The sequence below is a fragment of the Somniosus microcephalus genome, unplaced genomic scaffold (genome assembly GCF_052327205.1).
Source record: "Somniosus microcephalus isolate GS21.2 unplaced genomic scaffold, FLI_Smic_1.0 unresolved_chr1, whole genome shotgun sequence".
NCBI lineage: Eukaryota > Metazoa > Chordata > Chondrichthyes > Squaliformes > Somniosidae > Somniosus > Somniosus microcephalus.
Genome location: NW_028225179.1, coordinates 118,349,045 through 118,376,018, shown reverse-complemented (window position 1 = coordinate 118,376,018; position 26,974 = coordinate 118,349,045). Strand labels below are relative to the sequence as shown.

Below are 26,974 nucleotides of genomic sequence, written 5' to 3'. Positions count from 1 at the left end.
CGTGTTTCCTTTTCTATGTTTGCATTCGTCACAGGGAGACATTCGACCATGGTCGAGTGGAATAACTCCATTGGATCCACTGCAAGGTCTTCTTCTTCCACCGTCGGCAACGGTAGGCGTGACAATCCATCAGCATTTCCATGCTGTTTAGTTCCTTTGTACTCGATGTCATATTGGTGTGCCCCTAGGAAAAGGGACCATCTCTGCAGCCGTTGTGCTGTCATTATCGGTACGCCCTTCTGAGGGTTGAAAATGGAGACAAGAGGTTGATGATCGGTTAGTAGAGTAAATTTTTGACCGTGCAGGTAGTGATTGAACTTCTTCACCCCCCACACTAGGCTGAGGGCCTCTCTGTCAATCTGGGCGTAGTTACGCTCGGCAGAAGTTAACGAGCGTGACGCAAAAGCTATCGGCCTCTCTAAACCATCAAGGAATTTATGTGACAGTACCGCCTGATGCGCTATCAACAATACCAAAGACTATGAAATGGACTTATATGAAGTAGGCTTTTATTGACTAAGAACTAGAGCATGCCTCTGCTAGTGAATCCATCCTAAGAGCTCCCGGGGGAAGGGTGGTGAGTCACCTTTATACCCGGGCTTAGGGGTGGAGCCAGGGGCTGAGACATGCCTGGACTTGTACAGGGTTAACAGTGGTTTACCACACAGGTATGTACAGGTTAATAGTGGTTTACCACACCGCCCCAATGCCGTAGGGAGACGCATCACACGCCAGTCTGATCGGCAGTGCTGGGTTGTAGTGAGCCAATACTTCCCTTGAAGTGATTAAGTCCTTACTCTTCTGAAAGGCCCGCTTACAATCATCGCCCCATTTCTATGCTACCCCCGTCCGTAGCAGGGTGTTCAGTGGGTGCAGAATTGTCGACAAATTCGGCAAAAACTTATGATAGTAATTCACCAACCCGAGGAATGACCTCAGTTGCGACACATTTTCAGGCGCTGGGGCCTTAACAACCGCTTCAATTTTGTCAGGGGACTTATGTAACCCCTCTTCATCAATCACGTGGCCACAATACGATATCTGTTTCTTAAAAAATTCGCACTTGGGGCGGTTGGCTCGCAGCCCATGTTCCCGTAGTCTAGTGAGCACCTGTTCTAGGTTGTTAAGGTGTTCACTGTCATCTTCACCTGTCACAAGGATGTCGTCCAGGTAACACTGAGTCCCCGGAATCCCTTGCAGGACTTGTTCCATCGCTCTTTGCCATATCGCCGGAGCCGATGCTACTCCGAATACCAATCGATGATACCGGTAAAGACCTTTGTGAGTGTTTATCGTGAGATACTTCCTGGAGGACTCTTCAACCTCCATCTGCAAATATGCTTGTGCTAGGTCAATTTTTGTAAAACATTTCCCTCCAGACAGTGAGGCGAAGATGTCTTCTATCCTTGGAAGAGGATATTGTACTGTGTGAAGGACTGGGTTCACCGTCACCTTGAAATCCCCACAGATGCGAATCTTCCTTGGCTCCCTGGACTTATTGCTTAACGTTTTCTTCATGACAAGAACGATGGGTGTCGCCCACTCGCTCCAGTCGACCTTAGACAACACGTCCGCCTTCTCCAGATTCTCCAGCTCTGCCTCGACGGCTGGGCGAATTGCATATGGTACCGGTCTTGCTTTGAAAAACTTGGGAACTGCATTCGCTTCCATTTTTATCGAGGCGGTTACGCCTTTAAGCGTGCCCAGTTCTTGTTGAAATACCTCTTTGGCGTTAGCTAAGATTGTTGACAATCGTCCAGGAGTGACGTCTTCATCTTTTTTACCGTCCACCGTCATTGCATGAATGGAGTGCCAATCTAAGTTTATCTTCCTGATCCATTCCTGTACCAATAACGGTGGTCCACCATTTGGCAGTATGTAGAGATACAATTTCCGTATTTTCTTGCCGTTGTATTCGACAGGCACCCTTATTTTTCCTCTGGGGTATACTTTTTGCCCCGTATACGTCGTCAAGACGATGGATGTCTCTCTCAAGGGTATGTGTGAAAATAGCCGCTCGTAGTCTCGTCGATTCATGACGGTTAGCGCTGATCCTGTATCCAATTCCATTTTAACTTGGGACCCTGCTATCGTGAGGGTGACCCAAATGGTTCGGTGATCCTCTTTTGCGATTACATTGTGAAGTTTGAGACAGCTTAGTCTCCTGTTCCCGGATTCACTATCGCTCATCTGGTCTTCGGAACTACTGTCCGTCATCTTTTGTACTTTCTTGTACGGTTCCTTAGTAGCCTTTTTGTTGTCACTGGTCTTCTTCCCAGACCTGCAAACTCGTGCAATGTGTCCCATCTTCCCGCATTGCCTGCATATTTTGTCTTTGGACTAGCAGTCCTTCTGGTCATGGTTAGTTCTGCCGCAGCGATAACATTTTCCAATCCCCGTGTCATTTCGTGGGTGCCGTATTCCTGTGGTTTTTGTTGAATTTCTGCAGCTCCCCTGGCTGCTGTTTCATATGATACTGCCACGCTGAAAGCCTTATCTAGTGTCAGCTCTTTCTCTGAGAGTAACTTCTTCTGTGTTCCTTCACTCAGGTGTCCACAGACAAATTTGTCCCGCAGGGTATCTGCCAGTCTTGCTCCGAACTGGCAGTGCTTTGATAGCTTGCGTAGTTCCGTAAGATACTCAGCATTGCTCTCATCTTTGTGCTGAGTTCTCCTGTGGAATTTAAATCTTTCTGCTATCAACAGCGGTGCAGGGTTTAGGTGTTCCTGTAGGACAGCAACAATTTCGTTAAAACTCTTCGCCTTCGGTTTGGCTGGAGTAATCAGGTCCCGCAATAGGCCGTACGTTCTAGCGCCCATTAAGTTTAGCAATATCGATGCCTTTTTCTCCTCCGCTATTTCGTTTGCCTCGAAATATACCTCGACTCTTTCCACATACGTGGTCCAGTCCTCTCTTGTATTATCAAAAGCAATGATACAGCCAGTCTTCGGCATCTTGCAAATCTAAAATGGCGCCTCCCGCGCTTTGCCTTCTTCCCCGATTTAACAAAATGGCGCCTCCCGCGCTTTGCCTTCTTCCCCGCTGATTAAGATGGCGCCTCCCGCGCTTTGCCTTCTTCCCCGCTGTTGTTAGCGCTGCTTTCCACGGTTTCTTGCGCGTTTAATATTTTTTTTAAATATTATTTTCCCGTCATGGAACAACCCTGTGGGACTCTTGCCTCCCTCTTCGCGGGTCTATACGCAGCCCGGCTTCGTAGCACCGGCCGCGCCCTGTGTGCTCCACCCTCTCTCTTCCCGACAACGCTGCTCGGCCCCGTTGCAAACCACCTGCTCGAGTTCGCGACCGCCGCAGCCCAGGAAGGATCAGTGCACTACCTGCCACCAGCCCGATTAGCTGAAGCACCGTCGACAGGAACCAGGCCCCGCATCCGACAGCTTCTCCAGCAATCTTCAACTCTGCAACACAGGGCGGATGCCCACGGTCGACGCCCGTTTCTAACGCCTCTTACTTTCTTTTCTTTCTGGCCTCGACCTCTGCTCACTTCGCTGTAGGAATGGATCCCAGGAGGTGGTGCAGACTGTAGGTAGGTTCGTATCTGCTCGTCGCCAGTATTACGTCCGTGAATGATTGAGACACGGACAGCAGGAGTGGAACAAAATAAGTCTTTACTGATGGAAGTCAATAGTGAAACTGAAACAACAGAGGCTCACTAGCGCCTTTTATACAGGGGTGGTCACTGCCGGTACTGCAGTCTGAGACCAGTTATTCTCTTAAAGGTACATACACAACAATTGGGTCCACTGACATTCTGTACATGGGGAGTGGTTGGGTCCACTGACATTCTGTACATGTGGAGTGAATGGGGAGTGGTTGGGTCCATTGACATTCTGTACATGTGGAGTGAATGGGGAGTGGTTGGGTCCATTGACATTCTGTACATGTGGAGTGAATGGGGAGTGGTTGGGTCCACTGACATTCTGTACATGTGGAGTGAATGCAGAGTGGTTGGGTCCACTGACATTCTGTACATGTGGAGTGAATGGGGAGTGGTTGGGTCCATTGACATTCTGTACATGTGGAGTGAATGGGGAGTGGTTGGGTCCATTGACATTCTGTACATGTGGAGTGAATGCGGAGTGGTTGGGTCCACTGACATTCTGTACATGTGGAGTGAATGGGGAGTGGTTGGGTCCACTGACATTCTGTACATGTGGAGTGAATGGGGAGTGGTTGGGTCCATTGACATTCTGTACATGTGGAGTGAATGGGGAGTGGTTGGGTCCACTGACATTCTGTACATGTGGAGTGAATGGGGAGTGGTTGGGTCCACTGACATTCTGTACATGTGGAGTGAATGTGGAGTGGTTGGGTCCATTGACATTCTGTACATGTGGAGTGAATGGGGAGTGGTTGGGTCCATTGACATTCTGTACATGTGGAGTGAATGGGGAGTGGTTGGGTCCACTGACATTCTGTACATGTGGAGTGAATGGGGAGTGGTTGGGTCCATTGGGATTTTGTATTTGTGGAGTGAATGGGGAGTGGTTGGGTCCATTGACATTCTGTACATGTGGAGTGAATGGGGAGTGGTTGGGTCCATTGACATTCTGTACATGTGGAGTGAATGGGGAGTGGTTGGGTCCACTGACATTCTGTACATGTGGAGTGAATGGGGAGTGGTTGGGTCCATTGGGATTTTGTATTTGTGGAGTGAATGGGGAGTGGTTGGGTCCATTGACATGCTGTACATGTGGAGTGGTTGGGTCCATTGACATTCTGTACATGTGGAGTGAATGGGGAGTGGTTGGGTCCATTGACATTCTGTACATGTGGAGTGAATGGGGAGTGGTTGGGTCCACTGACATTCTGTACATGTGGAGTGAATGGGGAGTGGTTGGGTCCATTGGGATTTTGTATTTGTGGAGTGGTTGGGTCCATTGACATTCTGTACATGTGGAGTGAATGGGGAGTGGTTGGGTCCATTGACATTCTGTACATGTGGAGTGAATGGGGAGTGGTTGGGTCCATTGACATGCTGTACATGTGGAGTGAATGGGGAGTGGTTGGGTCCAGTGACATTCTGTACATGTGGAGTGAATGGGGAGTGGTTGGGTCCACTGACATTCTGTACATGTGGAGTGAATGGGGAGTGGTTGGGTCCATTGACATTCTGTACATGTGGAGTGAATGGGGAGTGGTTGGGTCCATTGACATGCTGTACATGTGGAGTGAATGGGGAGTGGATGGGTCCATTGGGATTTTGTATTTGTGGAGTGAATGGGAAGTGGATGGGTCCATTGGGCTCCCTCATTGTATTGTGATTGCCCTATACTGAGAGCAGTTTCAAACAGTAAAAGTAATTGTGAATTGGTGTATGTAGTTCACACTAGCTAAAAATACCATTCCTATGCCTTGCAGGAAGCTGTGCTGAAACTGGGTCCCCTCCCCCGCCTGCTCAATGACATAAGTGGAGCGTTGAGAAACCCATCGCATGTACAGCGACAGTCCAGCCACATAGCGGAACGCTACACTTCCGGGCCCAACATCAACCGTGGCATTTCATCTGACCTTCAAAAGTACACAGTTAAAGATCTGAACAGGTGAGGGTGGAAGGGAAGTGACCCATTTTACCGCACAAGCGCTCCCAGGTCAGTACAGCACGAGTTAGATACAAAGAAAAGCTCCCTCTGCACTGTCACATCAAACACTCCCAGGGTTGGTACAGCACGGGTTAGATACAGAGTAAAGCTTCCTCTGCACTGTCCCATCAAACACTCCCAGGGCAGGTACAGCACGGGTTAGATACAGAGTAAAGCTCCCTCTACACTGTCCCATCAAACACTCCCAGGGCAGGTACAGCACGGGTTAGATACAGAGTAAAGCTCCCTCTACACTGTCCCATCAAACATTCCCAGGGCAGGTACAGCACGGGTTAGATACAGAGTAAATCTCCCTCTACACTGTCCCATCAAACACTCCCAGGGCAGGTACAGCACGGGTTAGATACAGAGTAAAGCTCCCTCTACACTGTCCCATCAAACACTCCCAGGGCAGGTACAGCACGGGTTAGATACAGTGTAAAGCTCCCTCTACACTGTCCCATCAAACACTCCCAGGGCAGGTACAGCACGGGTTAGATACAGAGTAAAGCTCCCTCTACACTGTCCCATCAAACACTCCCAGGGCAGGTACAGCACAGGTTAGATACAGTGTAAATATCTGATCACACTGTCCCAGCAATATTTCTTAGCCCAAACATCTCTACTGCAGCACTGTGAGAAATCCTTGCAGCATAGCTGAGTTACTTCGCCAATTATGGGCAATGGATTTCAGTTGTGGCTTTTTTAACCGACCACGTTTATATTGGGAATAGATAAATGGGGGCAGGGGAGCTTGCACTTTTAACGCGTCATGGATATGACATTTGAATTTCATTCTCAAAGAGACGCTTGCCATTTCCAATGATGAATATCCGCAGTAACAGTTTACGGCCAGCTTACCTTGCTAAGAAGCCCAGGTGAAGGAATCGAAGCCCATACTGCAGGACACGCAGCAAGTTTGCAAAGATGTGGAAAAGAAGCTGATGCAGATTGAGATTTATGGGCTAGAAGACACCAAGTTCAGGTTTTACAAGCCAATACATTGTAGGAGGAAGCAATGTCAACAGCGACAACAACTTGTACTTATATAGCGCTTTTAATGTAGTAAAACGTTCCAAGGCACTTCACAGGAGCGTTATCAGACAAAATTTGACACCGATACACATAAGGAGACATTAGGACAGGTGACCAAAAGCTTGGTCAAAGAGGTATGTTTCAAGGAGAGTCTTAAAGGAGGAGAGGTGGAGAGGCAGAGAGGCTTAGGGAGGGAATTCCAGAGCTTAAGGTCTGGACAGCTGAAGGCACAGCCGCCAATGGTGGAACGAAGGAAGTCAGGGATGCACATGAGGCCAGAATTGGAGCAACTTAGAGTTCTTGGAGGGGTGGAGGGCTGGAGGAAGTTACAGAGATGGGGAGGGGCGAGGCTGTGGAGGGATTTGAACACGAGTGAGAATTTTCAAATTAAGTCGTTGCTGGACCGGGAACCGATGTTGGTCAGCGAGCGCAGGGGGTGATGGGTGAACGGGACTTGGTGTGGGTTAGGATACAGGTAGCAGGGTATTGGATGAGTTCAAGTTTACAGAGAGTGGAAGGTGGAAAGGTGAAGGGATGCGAGGTGGTGTTCCACAGTTTTGAGGCCCTGAGAGGGAATGAGTGAGAGTAGAACACAATGTTCTGTTTTAATTTAGTCCTGTCATTCTTCTTCTATTAACAGCTCAATCGATATGACCAGGCTACCTTCTCCGACCAAGGAAAAGGGAAAGGACGTCTTTTACGTGACGAGGCCTCCGCTTGCGCGCTCCTCCCCAGCGTACTGCACGAGCAGCTCCGACATCACCGAACCCGATCCCAAAATGATGACCACGAACAAGAGTATCTCCATGATGGATCTGCAGGACAGCAGGAGTATGAACAGCATAAGTAACCTCCAGACAGTTGGGGACATGCTAAACAGCAGTCAGGCCTCAATCGGGACTACAGTAGGCCTCAGGCCTAGCCGGCTGTCGCAGGGCAGCGGGTCGAGCGTGTCGGGAGGCCTGCGGTTGGGACAAATGGGCATCACCACAGACGGATTACACGGGCAGCTGCGAGTCCCCTTGTCCTTTCAGAACCCCCTGTTCAACATGACCTCGGACGGGCCTGCCTCATTACGGACTCCCGCCGAGCCCGGCGCCGGCCTCTTGGGTTACCATGGTTACAGCAAGAGCGAGGACCTGTCTGCCAACAAGCAAATCTTCCACAGCCACAGCTACAGTGACGAGTTCGCTCGGCAGAACAGCGAGTTCAGCCGCCGGCAGCTCTCGCTGACCGACAACCTCCAGCACATGCTGTCGACACCCCCAGCCAACATCGGCCCCCAGAGGAGGATAGACCAGCCGCCACCTCCCCCTCCCCCTCTCGTCCGAGGAAAGACACAGCAGCTAACGGTCAGCGCGGCCCAGCGACCCCGACCGCCCAGTGCCAACCTGCTGCAGTCACCCGCCGAGCCGGTCCACGGCCCCAAGGTGCGGCAGCAGTCGATCATGGCCAAAAGCGATGCTCCGGCTCCGAAATCCGCCATCACCAAACAGGTAGGTTTCCCGGGGCGACCGATACGTGCTCCCATTTATCCAGAAACAATGTGGGGAGGGAAGGTTGCTTATGCTGTCCATTGCCGGCCTTGGCTCAGGGGGTAGCACTCTCGCTTCTGAGTCAGATGGTTGTGGGTTCAAGTCCCACTCCAGAGACTTGAGCACATGCTCTAGGCTGACACAGTACTGAGGGAGTGCTGCACCATTGGAGGTGCCGTCTTTCAGATGTGACGTTAAACCGAGGCCCTGTCTGCCCTCTCAGGTGGACGTAAAAGATCTCATGGCACTATTTTGAAGTAGAACAAGGGAGTTCTGGGCCAATATTTATCCCTCAACTAACATCACTAAAAAACAGATTATCTGGTCATTATCTCATTGCTATTTGTGGGACCTTGCTGTGTGTAAATTGATGGTCGCGTTTCCTACATTACAACAGTGACTACACTTCAAACGTACTTCATTGGCTGTAAAGCGCTTTGGGGCATCCTGAGGTTGTGACAGACGACAAGTCTTTCTTACTTTTAAATATACTGTTCCTGGCGGACACCCACCCCGTGTATATACGAACACAAGAAATGTGTCGGACAGGAAGAGATCAGATGGTCTATTCAGCCTGTCCCATACAGTCATGATGCTTTATGCTTCACAATACATAGGAACAGGAGAAGGCCATGGCTGGTCTGTACCTCAACTTCATTTACCCACCTTCGCTCCTAACAAAAATCTATCACTCTCATCTTGAAAGCTCCAATTGACCCCCAGTATCCACAGGTTTTTTACATTACATTGAATTAGAGAGAATTAAGAGCACTGAAACAGGCCATTCAGCCCAACAGGTCTATTCTGGTGATTATGCTCCACATGAGCCTCCTCCCATTCTACTGCATCTAATCCTATCAGCATATCCTTCCATTTCTCTCGCCCTCATGTACTTCTCGAGCTTCCTCTTAAATTCATCAATGTTATTGGCCTCAATCATTCCTTGCGATAGCTAGTTCCACATTCTCACAACTCTCTTGAGTAAAGACGTTTCTCCTGAATTCCTTATCAGGCAAGTGGGGATTTGGGATCCTTATCAGTGACTATCTTATATTTAAGTCCCCTAGTTTTGGACTCTCCTCACAAGTGGAAACATCTTCTCTATGTCTAGCTTCTAGAGTACCAGATTTCTACTTCCCTTTGTGTGCAAAAAATACTTCCTGATTTCGCCCCTGAACGGCCCGGCTCTAATTTTAAGATTATGTTCCCTTTCTCCTCGATTTCCCCACCAGAGGAAATATTTTCTCTGTATCTACCCTTTCAGGTGCATACCAGATCATGACAACTCACTGCGTAAAAACAATTCTCTTCTTCCCCTCTGGTTCTTTTGCCAATTACCTGAAATCTGTGACTTCTGGTTACCGTCCCTCCTGCCAGTGGAAACGGTATACTACCAACACCCCACTCCCCACCTCTCCCCTCCCCTCCCCACCTCCTCTCCCCTCACCTCATGTCTCCAGATCTTTAGTCCAGGTCTCTGGATTACCAGTCCAGTAACATAACCACTATGCCACCGTATCTCTTCCAATGACATTGGACCGGAGGGGACAGGAAGCGGCCACCTTCCCTTTCAATTGAATTCCCAATGCAGGGAAAAAGTGCTAGGGACCCAGCGGAACCAGGTCCCTACCCTCCATCCCCCCACCCATCTCCACTTTTCTGCCGGTTGCGCTGCCACGATGTCGTTCCTGGTCCAGGAATCTCAAAGCCCCGAAGTTTGGTGCTGAGCGTCGCACTGGCTATCCCGCCCTTTATTACTCAAGGAAAGAAAGCCAAGGCAGAGGAGCGAAGAAAAATGGGCAACGCTGTGCCATGTGTTGGAGGCATTTTAGCTTTTAAGTCAGCGTGGGTTATTCATAAATGCCGTCTGCTTCTGTCCCTCAGGCCTCCCATTCACCCTCGACCCTTCACCCCGTCACCCCTTCAGAGCGCACCGTCGCCTGGGTGACCAACATGACTCACCTTTCTGCGGACATCGAAAGCTCGCACCTGGAACGGGAAGAGTACAAATTGCGGGAATACTCCAAGTCGATGGATGAGAGCAGGCTCGACAAGGTGAAAATGGAGCAGTGTTGGCAAGGGGTGTTGGTGTTTAGGGGAGTTAGAGGAGGGCTGAAATTAGAGGCCTGTTTGCCTGAGGCCCACCCCATAATGGGTCCTTGATCTCTTTAACATCAGACCGGCGAGCTGCGGATAACTCTTGGGCATCCCTAGGCAGTTCGCCATTTGAATTTGGGGTTGTTGCTTCACTGGTAGATCATACGAGAAGCGGGGGCGGGGAGGGTGGTGATCGAGAGTGAGGCGATCAACAAGGGGGAGACCGGGAGAGGGGAGCGATCGACGGGGAGGAGGCCGGGAGAGGGGAGGGATCGAGAGGGGGAAACTGAGATTGGAACGATCAAAAAGGGAGGTGACCAAGAGAGGGTGGGGCAACCAGGAGAGGAGTGGTCGACGGAGCAACTGGGAGAGGGGGATGAACGGTGGCTAGCAGTGGCCAGTGGTTTTAATGTGGGGTCGGGAGGAGCACTCTTGCACCTCCCGACCCCACATTTAGGTAAGTATTTTTAAATGCCCGTTTCAAGAGTGGGCCCTGGATGCCTCTTTTGATGCCGATACCAAAATCCATAGTGGACACTTTGGTGTAATACAGGCGTTAAAATGGGGCAGCGTCAGCAAATTTCTAGGCCACAGTGTTCCCAAAACTATTGTACTTGGCGAATTTTACCAGGAAAGTTATTTTTATACAGTAAAGAAAAGACTCTTTGTATCTTATTAAGAGCTTGTTAACAGGTTTCAGCCACAAGTCTTAGTCACACTTCATATTTAAGTTGGAGGTCCCTCAACATTATGTACAGATTCAAATCAATGCTGAAGGATAGGGAATCATTCCCCTAATGTGTGCTCGACAAACAGGTACTCTCCCATGCCATTCTCAGGAGCTCCCAGCCGCTTCAAGTTGGTTCCTAAAGGAGGTGGCACTGCGGCTGGCGGGGGACCTCGTCATCCATCTTCGGAGGTCGGCCGTCAGGCAACTCCTGAAGGAGGGGACTTGCCGCCATTTTGTTTTCATCCTGGCAACATGCCTCAGGAACAACTGAGGCTAAACCCCGCAAGTCACGGCTCTCAAAGGCTCCCCATTTAAAAATGGTCAGGCTCCATGCCACGCGGTGGCTGGGAAGGCGAGTGCTAATGACCTCCGTGTCGCAGTGTGACGGGTTACGTGTAATCGATTCCCCCTGTGATCCATTTTCCCAGGGGCAACAGACCCAGTATGAGGAAGAGATCCTTTCCCTGAAGGAGCGGCTGCAGATGTCAAACCGCAAGCTGGAGGAGTACGAGCGGCGTCTGATGTCGCAGGAGGAGCAGACTGGGAAGATCCTGCGGGAGTACCAGTCGCGCTTGGACGAGAGCGAGACCCGTCTGCGCCGGCAGCAGGAGGAGAAGGACAGCCAGATCAAAGGCATTATCAACAGGTAAACGGCGGAGTGCCGACCCAACTGCCGGCTTGGCCGGAAAATCTTTAGGACTAGTGACATTCAATAGCATTACCGCTGCCGAGTCCCCTCGCCATCAACATCCTGGGGCGAGGGGGGGGTCACATGGACCAGAAACGCAACTAGACCATCCACATAAATGCCCTGGCTACCAAAGCAGGTCAGAGGCTGGGTATTGTAGGGCGAATGGCTCACCTCCTGACTCCCTCAAAGCCTCTCTCCACCACTTACAAGGCACAAGTCAGGAGTGTGATGGCACACTCTCCAGTTGCCTGGATGGGTGCAGCTCCAACAACACTCAATACAAGCCGGGTGTGGTAGTGTAGTGGTTATGTTACTGGACCAATAACCCAGAGGACTGGACTAATAATCCTAGGGGTTACCACATTGAGCAGAAACTCAACTGGACCAGCCACATAAATGCCATGGCTTCTAGAGAAGGTCAGTGAGGCGAATGGCTCACCTCCCGATTCCCCAAAGCCTCTCCGCTGCCTACAAGGCCCGAGTCAGGAGTGTGATGGAATACTCTCCACTTGCCTGGATGGGTGAAGCTGCAACAACACTCATTACATGCTGGGTATGGTAGTATAGTGGTTATATTGCTGGACGAATAATCCAAAGAACGTGAGTTCAGATCCCCACCAATTTGAATTTGGTTAAGCAAAAAAAATCTGGAAATAAAAAGCTGGTAAAAATCTAATTGGTTCACTAATGTCTTTTAACCTGCTCTCCTTACCCGGTCTGACCTATATGTGGCTCCAGGCCAACACCAATGTGGTATACATCTAACTGCTTTGAAAGTGGCCTCGCAAGCCACTGGGGTGGATCAAACTGATATAAAAAATAAACTTCCTACTTAGGATACCTTCATCGGATTAATTGCAGCGGTTCAAGAACAAGGTGCACCACCACTTTCTCAATGGCAACTAGAGATGGATGCCAGCGATGCCCATTTCCTGAGAATGTAAATAATTTGGTACAACGTATTCTGACTAAAATCTCTAAGGAAGGCTCAATGCAGAGTTCGATCCCATCTTTGCCCAACACCCACCCAAGGAACATTACAAAATTACATAGAAAATACAGCACAGAAACAGACCATTCGGCCCAACCAGTCTATGCTTCACTCGCGCCTCCTCCCATCCTTTCTCATCTAACTCTATAGGCATAACCTTCAATTACCTGCTCCCTCATATGCTTATCTAGCCTGCCCGTAAATGCATCAATACTATTCGCCTCAACTACTCCCTATGGTAGCAAGTTGCAAATTCGTACCACGCGAGGCTCCTTGCAACACAACTTCTCCTCCACAAAACTCTGGGTGAAGTCAGTAGCCCAAGTTGAACACAGCGTGGATTAGATGCACGTGACAGTGCATTCACACTGCATGCCAACACTAAACTTGCAGTGTAAACCTAGTGCCAAGGCTTGAATAGACTGGGAATGAGACTTCCTCCTCCAGGGAGCTTTCTTTTGTTCTCAGGTCAGGCTCTGATGGTGGATTCAGGCTTCATTTATATTGTAACTACATTGTTGGCACAAACACAGCATTTCACCCTTTCTCATCTAAATCTACCTCAACATTGCTCAATGGGTGAGTGTAGAGGGAGCTTTACTCTGTATCTAACCCGTGCTGTACCTGCCCTGGGAGTGTTTGATGGGACAGTGTAGAGGGAGCTTTACTCTGTATCTAACTCGTGCTGTACCTGCCCTGGGAGTGTTTGATGGGACAGTGTAGAGGGAGCTTTACTCTGTATCTAACCCGTGCTGTACCTGCCCTGGGAGTGTTTGATGGGACAGTGTAGAGGGAGCTTCATTCTGTATCTAACCCGTGTTGTACCTGCCCTGGGAGTGTTTGATGGGACAGTGTAGAGGGAGCTTTACTCTGTATCTAACCCGTGCTGTACTTGCCCTGGGAGTGTTTGATGGGACAGTGTAGAGGGAGCTTTACTCTGTATCTAACCCGTGCTGTACCTGCCCTGGGAGTGTTTGATGGGACAGTGTAGAGGGAGCTTTACTCTGTATCTAACCCGTGCTGTACCTGCCCTGGGAGTGTTTGATGGGACAGTGTAGAGGGAGCTTTACTCTGTATCTAACTCGTGCTGTACCTGCCCTGGGAGTGTTTGATGGGACAGTGTAGAGGGAGCTTTACTCTCTACGTAATGCATGCTATACCTGAACCTCACTGCTCGAGTTAAACGATAGGTGTGAAGATCATGCACTCTTGCCACTGAAATATCAGGCAGATTGACTACTGCCGCAAAACAATCATTTGCCTCTCTGGCTTCGTTTGCGCAACAGATGTCAGGAACTTTCAGAATTAGCAATTACTAGAGACAAGTTAACAAGCTCTGTTGACTCCATGGAAACAAACAGCAAAAACAATGTTACAATCAAACTGGTCAACAAAGATGCTGCCATCGATAGGGATGGCATTAAACGGGAAATTAGAGACGCGTGCAATAAGGGCACAGCAGTCATCATGGGTGACTTTAATCCACATATAGATTGGGCTAACCAAATTAGTAACAATACTGTGGAGGAGGAATTCCTGGAGTGTATACGGGATGGTTTCCTGGACCAATATGTCGAGGAACCAACTAGAGATCAGGCCATCTTAGACTGGGTATTATGTAATGAGAAAGGATTAATTAGCAATCTTGTTGTGCGAGGCCACTTGGGGAGGAGCGATCATAATATGATCGAATTCTTCATTAAGATGGAGAGTGAAGTAGTTGACTCAGAGACTAGGGTCCTGAATTTAAATAAAGGAAACTACGATGGTATGAGGCACGAGTTGGCTAGGATGGATTGGGGAACATTACTTAAAGGGTTGACGGTGGATAGGCAACGGCAAACATTTAAAGATCGCATGGATGAACTACAGAATTTGTTCATCCCTGTTTGGCATAAAAATAAAACAGAAAAGGTGACTCAACCGTGGCTAATAAGGGAAATTAGGGATAGCATAAGATCCAAGGAGAGGACATATAATTTGGCCAGAAAAAGCAGCAAACCTGAGGATTGGGAGCAGTTTAGGATTCAGCAAAGGAGGACAAAGGGATTAATTAAGAGGGGAAAAATAGATTATGAGTGTAAGTTTGCTGGAAAAAAAAAACTGACTGTAAAAGCTTCTATAGATATGTGAAGAGAAAAAGATTGGTGAAGTCAAGCATAGGTCCCTTGCAGTCAGAATCAGGGGAATTTATAATGGGGAACAAAGAAATGGAAGACCAATTAAATACATACTTTGGTTCTGTCTTCACAAAGGAGGACACAAATAACCTCCCAGAGATGTCGGGGAACATAGGGTCTAATGAGAGGGAGGAATTGAATAAAATCAGTATTTGTAGGGAAATGGTGTTAGGGAAATTGACGGGATTGAAGGCCGATAAATCCCTGATAATCGACATCCTAGGGTACTTAAGGAAGTGGCCCTAGAAATAGTAGATGCATTGCTGGTCATCTTCCAAAATTCTATAGACTCTGGAACAGTTCCCATGGATTGGAGGATAGCTAATGTAACCCCACTGTTTAAAAAAGGTGGTAGAGAGAAAACAGGGAATTATAGACCAGTAAGTCTGACATTGGTAGTGGGGAAAATGCTAGAGTCCATTATAAAAGATGTAATAGCATAGCACTTGGAAAACAGTGACAGGATTGGACAAAGTCAACATGGATTTACAAAAGGTAAATCATGCTTGATTAATCTACTGGAATTTTTTGAGGATGTAACTGGTAGAATAGATATGGGAGAACGAGTGGATGTGGTGTATTTGGACTTTCAGAAGGCTTTCGATAAGGTCCCGCATAAGAGATTAGCGTGTAAAGTTAAAGCACAAGGGATTGGGGGTAAGGTACTGTCTTGGATAGAGAACTGGTTGGCAGACAGGAAGCAGAGAGTTGGAATAAACGGGTCTTTTTCCCGAGTGGCAGGCAGTGACTAGTGGGGTACCGCAGTGATTGGTGCTAGGACCCCAGCTATTCACAATATACATAAATGATCTAGATGCGGGAATTAGATGTAATATCTCCAAGTTTGCAGACGACACAAAGCTGGGTGGGCATGTGTGCTGTGAGGAGGATGCAGGGAAACTCCAGTACGATTTGGACAGGTTGGGTGATTGGGCAGATGCATAGCAAATGCAGTATAATGTGGATAAATGCGAAGTTATCCACTTCGGTGGCAAAAACAGGAAGACAGATTATTATCTGAACGGCAATAGATTGGGAAAAGGGGAAGTGCAACGAGACCTGGGTGTCCTTGTGCACCGGTCACTGAAGGTAAGCATGCAGGTGCAGCAGGCGGTTAAGAAGGCAAATGGTATGTTGGCCTTCATAGCGAGAGGATTTGTGTACAGGAGCAAGGAAGCCTTGCTGCAGTTGTACAGGGCCTTGGTGAGACCTCACCTTGAGTATTGTATGCAGTTTTGGTTGCCTTATCTGAGGAAGGATGTTCTTGCCATGGAGAGAGTGCAGCGAAGATTCACCAGACTGATACCTGGGATGGCAGGAATGACGTATGAGGAGAGATTGGGTTGATTAGGCTTATATTCGCTAGAGTTTAGAAGAATGAGAGGGGATCTCATTGAAACTTATAAAATTCTAACAGGACTAGACAGACTAGATGCAGGAAGGATGTTCCTGATGGCGGGGGAGTCCAGAACCAGGGGTCACAGTCTAAAGATAAGGGGTAAGCCATTTAGGACTGAGATGAGAAGGAATTTCTTCACCCAGAGAGTGGTGAACCTGTGGAATTCTCTACCACAGAAGGCAGTTGAGGCCAATTCGTTAAATATATTCAAGAAGGAGTGAGATATATATCTTAAGGCTAAAGGGATATGGGGAGAAAGCAGGGACAGGGAACTGAATTTGGACGATCAGCCATGATCTCATTAAATGGCGGACTAGGCTCGAGGGGCCGAATGGCCTGCTCCTGCTCCTATCTTCTGTGTATCTATGATAGGACTCCTGGTCAATCCTTGACCATGGATTGACTGCCAGGGAGCTGCCCTCGTGACGGTGTTGACTTCTGAACAGAAATGTAAATTTTCCTAGACCCCACCCCGGCACCAGAGCCTCCCATTCAAGCAGGTGCGCTGCCCACAATTTTTCATCCAGTCCAGCACTGCACGCAAGCCCAACCTAATGGGAAAATTCCACCCAAAATGTCATGGTCCATCCATGCTAATCACTCGATTTTCCTCATTCTCTCACTGTAGTACTTAGCCTTGCTTTGAATGCTTCTACGACCCTGCTGGATGGATTATTCAAAGCGTTTGTAACCCTTCGAATCAAGAGGTTCTTCCTACATTTCTCGTCCAAATTTACCTTTCACCAATTTGAATTTGCTCCCCTCGGTCAGTGAGGCTTAGGCTTTGGGTGGCCGTGACCCTTTTGAGACTTATTTATTTCGAGTCAAGGTGCCTTTCAGGACAAATCCAGCAACCAGTCTACATCTATATGAAAACTTTGGGAGTTCCCAATGGGAGAGCATTTGGCTGGGAAGATGGTGTTTGGGGCATTGATTCTTCCTAATGAGATGTTTGGAAAAGAGGGTCAGTGGAACCCATCAAGCAATGTTGAGGCAGATTTAAGGTGAAATGTTGTGTTTGTGCCAACAATGTAGTTACAATATAAATGAAGCCTGAATCCACCATCAGAGCCTGGCCTGAGAACAAAAGAAAGCTCCCTGGAGGAGGAAGGTCTCATTCCCAGTCTATTCAAGCCTTGGCACTAGGTTTACACTGCAAGTTTAGTGTTGGCATGCAGTGTGAATGCACTGTCACGTGCATCTGATCCACGCTGTGTTCAACTTGGGCTACTGACTTCACCCAGAGTTTTGTGGAGGAGAAGTTGTGTCGCAAGGAGCCTCAAGTGGTGAGAATGTGGAACTTGCTACCACAGGGAGTAGTTGAGGCGAATAATATAGATGTATTTAAGGGGAAGCTAGATAAGCGTATGGGGGAGAAGGGAATTGAGGGTTTTTCTGAGAGTTAGATGAGAAAGGACGGGAGGAGGCTCGAGTGGAGCATAAACACCGGCAGGGACTAGTTGGGCCGAATGGCCTGTTTCTGTGCCGTATATCCTATGTAATTCTATGTCTTCAGATTGAAAGAAACTCCGTTTAAGATGAAACGCAACCCATGCCAGCTTGTAACATGGAAAGTCCATATACCCAACATCAACTACACTAAAATAACAACAGAAAATGCTGGAAAAACTCAGCAGGTCAGGCAACATCCGTGGAGAGAAATTTGAGTTGACGTTTCGGGTTTGACCCTTCTTCAAAACTGGAGAGAAAAGGAACTAGATCGAAGGCAGGGCTGCGATCGGACAAAAGAATAAAAGAACCAAAAGAAGTAAAAGAGATTAGAAGCTAGACGAGATGGTAATAGGCTGGGATTAGGTGTAAAGTGTACTGGCTGGGCAAAAGATAGCTGCCAGGTGTGAGAGAGAAACAAAAGGAAAGGGGGGGGGAGGAAAGGAGTGGAAAAATATAAGTAAAAATGAAATAGGGGCCGAGGTTATGATCTGAAATTGTTGACACTACCTTCAGCAACCCCTCTCCGTTACTTCATCAAAGCACTCGATCAAGGTTGTTAGACACGATTTGCCTTCAACCAATCCGTGCTGGCTGTCATTGATTAACCCATGTTTTTTCAAGTGACAGTTGATTTTGTCCCAGATTATTCCAGAGTGTCGGCTTCCCTCAGTCAGTAGCACTCGCATCTCAGAGGGTTGTGGATTTCAGCCCCGCTCCAGGACTGGTGCTACAGTGAGGAGAGTGATGCATTGTCAGAGGGGTTGGCCTGCGACTGGGGTGTTAAAAACTATCTGTCTGCTCATTTGATTTACACCAAAACCAAGGGAGTTCTCCTGGTGTCCTATTCTTTCCACATCAAATACCCCCTAAAAGCAGCTTAACCAGTCATCCATCTCACTGCCTGTAAGAAATGCATCACAGTTTCCTCCTCAGTCAATAGAAGCTCATTTAATACACATCACGAGATGCGTATTAAAGATATGCATTTATATAGCGCCTTTCACAACCTCAAACGTCGCAAAGCACTTTACAACCAATAAAGTACTTTTGAAATGTAGCCACTGTTGTAATGTAGGAAACGCGGCAGCCAATTGGTGCACAGCAAGGTCCCACAAATAGCAAGGTGATGACAACTAGATCATGTTTAAGTGATGTTGTTTGAGAGATAAATAATGGCCTGAAGACCAGGGAGAACTCCTGCTCTTCTTTAGAATAGTGCCATGAGATCGTTTACAGCCACTTGAGAGGGCAGAGGGGGCCTCAGCTTAGCATCTCATCCAAAAGACAGCACCTCCGACAGTGCAGCGCTCCTTCAGAGCCTTATTAGCTTGGGAAGGTCAATGTTAACCTCGATAGGTAGGTCTTTGGAAGCCAAGATTTGCTTCAAAAGGTAGGTTTTATGACCGTGAGCCCAGGAATCAAGCCAGGAGTTGCCACTTTCAAATAATAATGCATGCTTTTATGTCATCTTTGCACACTGATGTATATACATTTATTCTCAGGATGTGGGCCTCACTGGCAAGACCGTCATTTATTGCCCATATCCTAGGTTTTTTTAAAATTTATTCATTCATGGCATGTGGCCCTCACTGGCAATGTCAACATTTATTGCCCATCCCTAAACGTCCTAGAGATGATGATGTTGGGCCGCCTTGAACCGCTGTTAGAGCAGTTTGATACAACTGAGTGGCTCGCTAGGCCACTTCAGAGGGCAGTGAAGAGTCGACCACATTGGTGTGGGACTGGAGTCACATATAGGTAAGACTGGGTACAAACAGCAGGCTTCGTTCCCTAAAGAGCATCAGTGAACCAGCTGGGTTTTTACAATTGTCCGACAGCTTCATGGGTACTTTCACGGATACCAGATCTTTATTTCTAGATTTATAAAAGCTGAATTCAAATTCTCAAACTGCCATGGTTGCAGTTAAACCAAGGTCACTTCTGCCCTCTCAGCTGGACGTAAAAGATTCCATGGCACTATTTCGAAGAAGAGCAAGGGCGTTCTCCCCAGTGTCCTAGCCAATGTTTATCTCTCAGCCAACATCACTAAAACAGATTACAGGAAACTTTCTGGTATCCGGCACCGACGGGACCGAGCTGTTGCCGTCCCATCAAAACTGCCGGACAAACCAGCGCTAATGTTGAAACATACGGAGCTTTTCAGCTCCGTGTGAATCAACAAACCCTGTTGCTTAGCAACAGCTTCAAAACAGTCGGCTGCAGCTTAAAAGCGTCTCTAGCTGAAGCTGTTGCTTAGCTACAGACCTTGCAGAGCCTGACTGGGGGGAAAAAAGCAACGAGAAGTAAAAAAACTTATAGGAAACGGCTCCTGAATTTTGCCGGTAGATAGAGCTTTCCGGACTTTTAACCTCCGGATAAACCAAAGTTTCCTGTATATGGTCGGTCATTATCACATTGCTGTTTGTGGGAGCTTGCTGTGCGCAATTTTGGCTGCTGCGTTTCCTACATTACAACAGTGACTGCACTTCAAAAGTACTTCATTGACTGTAAAGCGCTTTGGGATGTCCGGAGGTCGAGAAAGGCTCCGTATAAATGCAAGTTTTTCCTCATCACTGGGCCTTTGCAAGTTTTTACAAGCCACGAATGAAGACACACATTGTGACTTTCACAGAAGTGCTGTTTGTCTGTTGCTGCGGTGATATGGAATGAGCTGGATTCCACAACAACAACGCACCCCAGGGTATTACAAAACCACTTCTTAAAGCTGCTCTATCATATAAGGAGGACATATGTTTGTGGATAATGCCAAATTGCGTGGGAAAGCAGGATGCTGTAAGGAAAGGAAAGCATTCAATGATACTTAGCAACTCAGCAGTTGAATGGCAGATGGCATTTATGATTCTGAAATGTAAGCTACTGCAAATGGACTCTAAAAATAAGTTTTGGGCTGCATAATAAGAGTTTATGAAAGAAAGACAGACTTGCATTTCTATAGCGCCTTTCACGACCTCAAGACGTCCCAAAGTGCTTTACAGCCAATGAAGTACTTTTGAAGTGTCGTCACTGTTGTAATGTAGGAAATGCAGCAGTCAATTTGCGCACAGCAAGCTCCAACAAACAGCAATGTGATAATGACCAGATCATGTTTTAGTGATGTTGGTTGAGGAACAAATATTGGCCAGAACACCGGGCACAACCCCCCTGCTCTTCAAAATAGTGCCGTGGGATCTATTAGTTCCACCTGAACGGGCAGACGGGGCCTTGCTTTAACGCCTCATCTGAAAGACAACGCCTCCGAAAGTGCAGCTCTCCCTCAGTACAGCACTGGAGTGTCAGCATAAATTTTGTGCTCAAGGCTCTCTAGTGGGTCTTGAACCTACAACCTTCTGACTCAGAGGCAAGTGCTACCAACTGAGCCACTGGCTGACACCTTGAAGATCAGTGAAGGGATACTTAGGTATGTCTGAGGCCACAAGTGAATCCTATTGTATGAAAAGTCATTACATAGGAACAGGAGTGGGCCATTCAACTGCTCATTATGCCTCTATCCGCATCCTTGGTGTTGAGATCTGGACTGATTGCACAGTCTCCTACTGTAACTCATTCTTCCCCAGGACCTCAGCACTGTGGAGCTTCTCACCTGTCGCATGCCTTCCCGTCCTCCTACAGTCTAACTCAAACTCCAGCTCACCCGGGGCCTGTCCTCGAACTATCCAGCCGTCTCCGCTTCTCATTTCAACCTCAGCACTGTGGGCCTTGACTCTGCACCTAGCTGATTAGGCTTCAGCTGGAATTTCAAGTCCAATTCTGGGCACCACACACCTTAGGGAGGATGTCAAGATCTTGGAGAGGGTACAGAGGAGAGATTTACTAGAATGGTACCTAGGTTGCGGGACTTCAGTTATGTGGAGAGACTTAGAGAAGCTGGGATTGTTCTCCTTAGAGCAGAAAAGGTTAAGGGGAGATTAACTTGGTGTTCAAAATCATGACGGGTGGTGCCCAGAATTGAACACACAATACCCCAGCTGAGGCCTAACCAGTAATTTATAAATATAGGATATATATATGGATATGCTAGGGGTTTGACACTAAAGGCTTAATCGTGAAATGAGTGTGGCTCTGAGCTAAGGCTGGGATGAACCTCGGTGGCCCTTCCCCCTCCCCACACCCCCATTGCTGATGTTGTGTTGCCTTTTGTCTCTGCCCGCAGGTTAATGGTGGTGGAAGACGAGTTGAGGAAAGACCACGCCAACATGCAGGAGGCCATTGACGCCAAGCAGCGGATAATCGACGTTCAGGTACAGAAAATCATCACCTCAAAGATCAACAAATGACACTGAGGGAGAAGCGCCAGCAATTCAGTCTTGTTGGGATAGGACAACTCCAGTTCAAACCTCGTCTAAACAAACTACCGCTGATTTCCTTCCCCAGCTCCCCCCCACCACCACTACAACCAAACGGGGCTTCCACCCGTGACTTCTGTTACAATTTGACAGGTTTCTGTCTCGAACAAATACTCGGCAGGGAGATCCCCCATCCACCCCTAGATACAATTTTGTTTTCTTTCTTAGAATCAGTGTTCAGCCCGCCTATCAAAATGGCGGGGGCAACCGCGCTAGCGCTGTTGGGGGAAAATTGGCTGGCGCCATCGTGTGAGAATATTGGCCATTTTCAGCGGCGTGCGTGTCTTTGAGCGTCGGGGAGGGAGCAGGGCAGAAGCGGGATGGGCCCCAATGTTTAAATCTCCTCCCTGGTTTTAGAAACACAGCTCTATTTGAGCCGGCCTCTTGTGAGTTTGTGAAGACGAGGTTTGACCAGGGAAATAGTCTGTCGTGTAGTAAACAGGCAGGGTTCTGCCCTGGTTATGTACAAGTGGGAAAACCAGGAGGCCAATGGTAACCTCATCAGTATGTTTTTTTTTGTTTTCGTTTAATTCCTCTACGCGATCGCCCACCTCAGAGTAATTGAATCGGGTGGGTGGGGAGGGCGGGCGATTTAGGTGGGGGTATTAGCTGGCATGAGGGAACGAAGGGTGTGCACTCTTAAGTGGTCACGAGGCTGCTCACTACTACAAGGTGTGCAGCGATTTTGCCAACATACACTCAGGTTTGTCGCACTGTTTACACTAATGACCTCTTTGGAGTTTGCCGAACGTCGGTAAAGTTGCCGCTAGTTACTGCACTAAGCTCCACCACCATACACCATCCCCCCACCCCTCCGTTTCCTAAATGCGATGTACCCAAACGGGTCCTTGGTGCTTGGGCAACGGCTAGTAGTTGTCAAGAGCGGGTTATCCAATCCCAGTCGGACCTTGCAGGCACAAGGAGAAGTGCCTGCGTGCGCAAAGGAAAAGAAAATAGAGAATTCAAACAAGTCAACAGACTCAGCGTTGGGTGCCTGCCCCTTCCACTTGGTGCCGTAAACGACCAACTGGACCAAGTGCGGCCTAGATGCAAGTAACTATGATGGCACCCGGCAATGGCTACGTATACGGAGCTGGTTTGAATCATTTAGAAAAGGTTAAGGGAACATATTTCACATGTGCTGATAAATAGCTCCAGAGGGACAGCGGAAGGTGAGAGGTCAAGACAAGAGCACTCACCGACAACGGAAATGAGAATAGCCACAAATTTCAGGGTGGTAACAGCATGTGAATCAGAATAGGAAAGTGGGGGTGGGGAGAAGAGGCGGAATCCAACCCCAGCACCGTCCAAAAACACAACAGGCAGTTCTCGGTCTGTGAAGGGTGAAGGCTGGAATTGGCCCGAGTTGCTTCAAAAGAAGTTTGGGAAGGTTCATTCTGTACTTGGGAATGGCGCATAACAGCGATTGGGACCTAGACTTAGTTGGGAAGAAGGGAGGAGAGAGGGGGGGCAGTGGAATAGTACTAAGTTGGAATCCTTTTTTTAAAACTGATATTTGAAGTTGAGTTCTTCTGACGATTCCTGGTTGTATTTTATCTGCTGTGTGGTATTGAAGTCCCAGTCTTGTTGCAATGCTGCGTTTCGTCCCCAAAACGACATTGTGTGTAGTCACCTTGTCTCCGCTCTCACCAGCTGCAGACTGAACTTCTAAGGTACTTCAGTATGTCTGTCAGTGCGATTGGTAACAGTCCTAAGACTCTGTTACCTATCGCACTTTCCGCTGAGTTGTTCCCAATGGCGCTGTTGCTTTATTCGATGCTTGGTGTCACATTAACAACTTGAATTTATATAGCACCTTTAACGTAGGAAAACATCCCCAAGGCTAGAAGTGACACCAAGCCAAAAAAGATTACAAGCTTGGTCAAAGAGATGGTTTCAAGGAGGGTATTAAAGGAAAAGAGAGAGGTGGAGAGATTTCGGGAGGGAAATCCAGAGTTGTAGGGCCTAAACGGCTGAAGGCACGGCCACCAATAGTGGGATGAAGGAAGTGGGGGATCATAAGAGGCCAGAGTTGGAGGAATGCAGAGATCTCAGCTAATTGTTGGGCTGGAAGAGGTTACAGAGATAGGGAGGGGGCGAGGCCATGGTGGGATTTGAACTCGAGGTGGAGAATTTTATTTGCCGCTTACAAATCAGGAAGACCCCAGGTATGACCTCTGGTCTGTGCTGAGTTTAATGATTTCAGCTGCGAGCAGCGTTTGGAGTGCCACAATTGGTCTCAGCATGCCCAGGAAAGAGGGAGGGGGGGAATTAGCCCCGAGTTCCTGCTCAAGGGTCCCCTCTTAGGAAGTGCACGTGTCAGGTGTCGAATAAGGGCAGGATCGGGCTCAGCTGCATTGCCTCCCACCCACCACCCCCTCCCCTGCTATTAAATGGCCTGCTGACGCTTCTCTGTCGAGGCCCTCGGATGAGGGTGGAGGCACTCAACCAAGGCAGTTTTTGTAGGGGTAGGGGTGCCCTTGAAAACCAAACCGCACCGCAATGCAAGTCAATACTACCAGGAGAGGAGGATGAAAGAAAATTGGAGGAAGCAGATGAGACATTGGTCAGATATCTTGGCAGTTAAAGCCATGATAGAATATCTGCCAGATTTTTGAGAGAGGGGTGCAGATGTTGCAGAAATTGAGCCTGCCCAAAAACGTCCCAAACTTCTTGTTGATTGCTCTCCCTCCCCCTCCTCCACCCACTCTTTCTTTGAGGCTCAACATCACCAGATCACTATTTCAGTTCATGGCCATTTTTGAGATCATGCCCATCTTTTCCTTACTTCCCCGCTCCACACCCTGTCAGCTTGTCAGCCAGCTCACAACTCACTCCAACAATAGGACTTCCAGGGTGCAAGTCAGAACCATTTCCAGTCAATTAACTAGCCTAACTTATTGAAAAAGGCCATTTCATTCAATGTTTAGGTAAATTCAAGCGCTGAAAGTCTGTCTATGTAATCACACCCTTTCTTTGGTTCAAAATGATTGGCTTTGTACTCTGCTAGTATTTAGGTAAGTGCAGGTGTTGAGTCATGGATACCCTATTCACACGGGGATTTGTTTCAAAAGGACTGGTTGCTGTTTTTGCTGCTGTTTAGCGTGCCAGGGTCAATGATGTTTTCTTCACATTGTGATTTGATAATTGATTGGCTGTTGGTTTTGTTGGTGTTTAGGTAAGTGCAGGTGTTAAGAAGGTGTCCTGTCATCACTACCCCATTCACACCATGGTTGGTCCAAAATGATTTGCTGGTGTTTAGGTGAATGTAGATGTTGAGAACGTGTCTACCCATCATGACCCTGTTCAGAGTGGCTACATTCAGCATTATTGGCTGTAGTTTACAATGTTTTGGAGAACTGATCTGATCATGGGCACTTCTCTTTTTTTTAAATGGTGCCAGTACCCTCGACCACAATGGGTGGGGGGGGGGGGGGGGGAGGGGGGGCACAAAACGGGCGGTAGCGGATCAGACGCCTGTTATACACCCCGCCCAAAGTCAACGAAAAAATAATCAGGCGGGTTGTATAACGGGCGGCCGATCTGCTATCGCCCGTTTTGTGCCCCTGTTAAAGTTGAATTTTACCCCCGATGTCTCTTCAGCACATTTGTGAAGTGTTGGGCCAGACCATGTTTATTGAGGGAACCAATGCTGCCTACTGCCATTTGATACTGATGATGTTCATTTTGTTATTCTAGTAAAATCTCATGAGATTTGTCGATCGATGTCTGCTTCTGGCAGTTCGAAATCGATGTCAATTGTGCTTGGTGTAGCAGTACAACAATTGCTCTCTTTTCTATGTTGGATAGTGCAGGCTTGTCTAAACTTGTGTGCCTGGTTACTTATTTCTGCAACGTTTTGGGGACAAGAACGAAGGTCTGAAGGGTGCAGTGAGCTAGCGCACCACCAGTGTACCTCAGAAACTTGGGTATGAATACTGCCTTATCAAATGAGTCTGGACCTGTCTCAGCTCAGGTTCAATTAGGGATCAGTCCACAAGACAAGTTCGCCAATTCATTACGAACTTCTAATGAGTTTTCTGAGTCAGAGGATGGTTAGTGTGGGCTGCTTTTCTGAAGGCACGGCACAGTGCTGGGAACAGTGTAGAGGGAGTCATAACCCTGCATAGAGTCATAACGGCACAGAAGGAGGCCATTCAGCCCATCAAGTCCATGCCGGCTCTCTGTAGAGCAGTCCAGTCAGTCCCATTCCCCCGCTCTATCCCCGTAGCCCTGCATTGAGTCATAACTTTTACTTACTTAAGGTTCACCTGCTTGCGGCAGATACTAGAAGATGTGCATGGATCAGCCTGAAGACTCTGGCAGTGTTATTCGGTTGGCAGTCACTCGACACGAGTATGGATGAGAGACGCGTGGTTTGCGCCAGTACTGGAGCGCCAATCAGCCCTCTGTGTGGCACCAGGTCATTAATACAGACGCTGCCTCCTGCTGACTTGTGCCATCCAGCTTCAAGTCAGAGTTCTGCAAAGGAACTGTCGGGAAAATCCCAGGAGTGTCTGTGTGTAGACATCCTGGGAGCTGGCCCACCACAGCTCGACCTCATCAAACATACAATACACCGCTGCAGAGACCAGTACAGGAGTGTTGGAAGGACGTACTGCACCATCACCCCAGGGCAGTAACAAGAATCGTGACCCATCCTCACAATAGCGGAAAGGCCTGGTGCACTCCTGGTCGACAACTCACCCAACCCGAAACCTTCTCTTAGGCAGTCCCTTGGAACCGAGGATGACTTGCTTCCACCTTAGAAATGAGTTCTCAGGTGACTGATTAGTCCAATGCGGGTCCTGCAGTCTCTGTCACAGGTGGGGCAGACGGTGGTTGAAGGGGCGGGTGGGTGGGGTGCTTGGGTTGACGTGCGCTCCTTCCGCTGTTTGTG

The 26,974-nt window shown here is 48.2% G+C and overlaps 1 protein-coding gene across 4 annotated transcripts in view; it reads left to right on the top strand.

Moving 5' to 3' along the window:
• The window catches only part of LOC147095740 (ras/Rap GTPase-activating protein SynGAP-like), a 756,836-nt gene that overhangs the window by 677,318 nt on the left and 52,544 nt on the right, over positions 1 to 26,974 (top strand). For 3 of the 4 annotated variants that reach the window (XR_015074821.1, XR_015074822.1, XM_085974794.1), the window contains 5 exons: positions 5,380 to 5,561; positions 7,276 to 8,131; positions 10,055 to 10,225; positions 11,426 to 11,643; positions 21,882 to 21,969. Coding sequence is in view for 2 of the 4 variants with exons in the window: in XM_085974794.1 (XP_085830920.1) it covers positions 5,380 to 5,561; positions 7,276 to 8,131; positions 10,055 to 10,225; positions 11,426 to 11,643; positions 21,882 to 21,969 (1,515 nt within the window). In the remaining 2 variants the exon portion in view is untranslated. The remainder of the gene's footprint in view (positions 1 to 5,379; positions 5,562 to 7,275; positions 8,132 to 10,054; positions 10,226 to 11,425; positions 11,644 to 21,881; positions 21,970 to 26,974) is intronic. The other variant, XM_085974793.1, reaches the window with a different exon arrangement.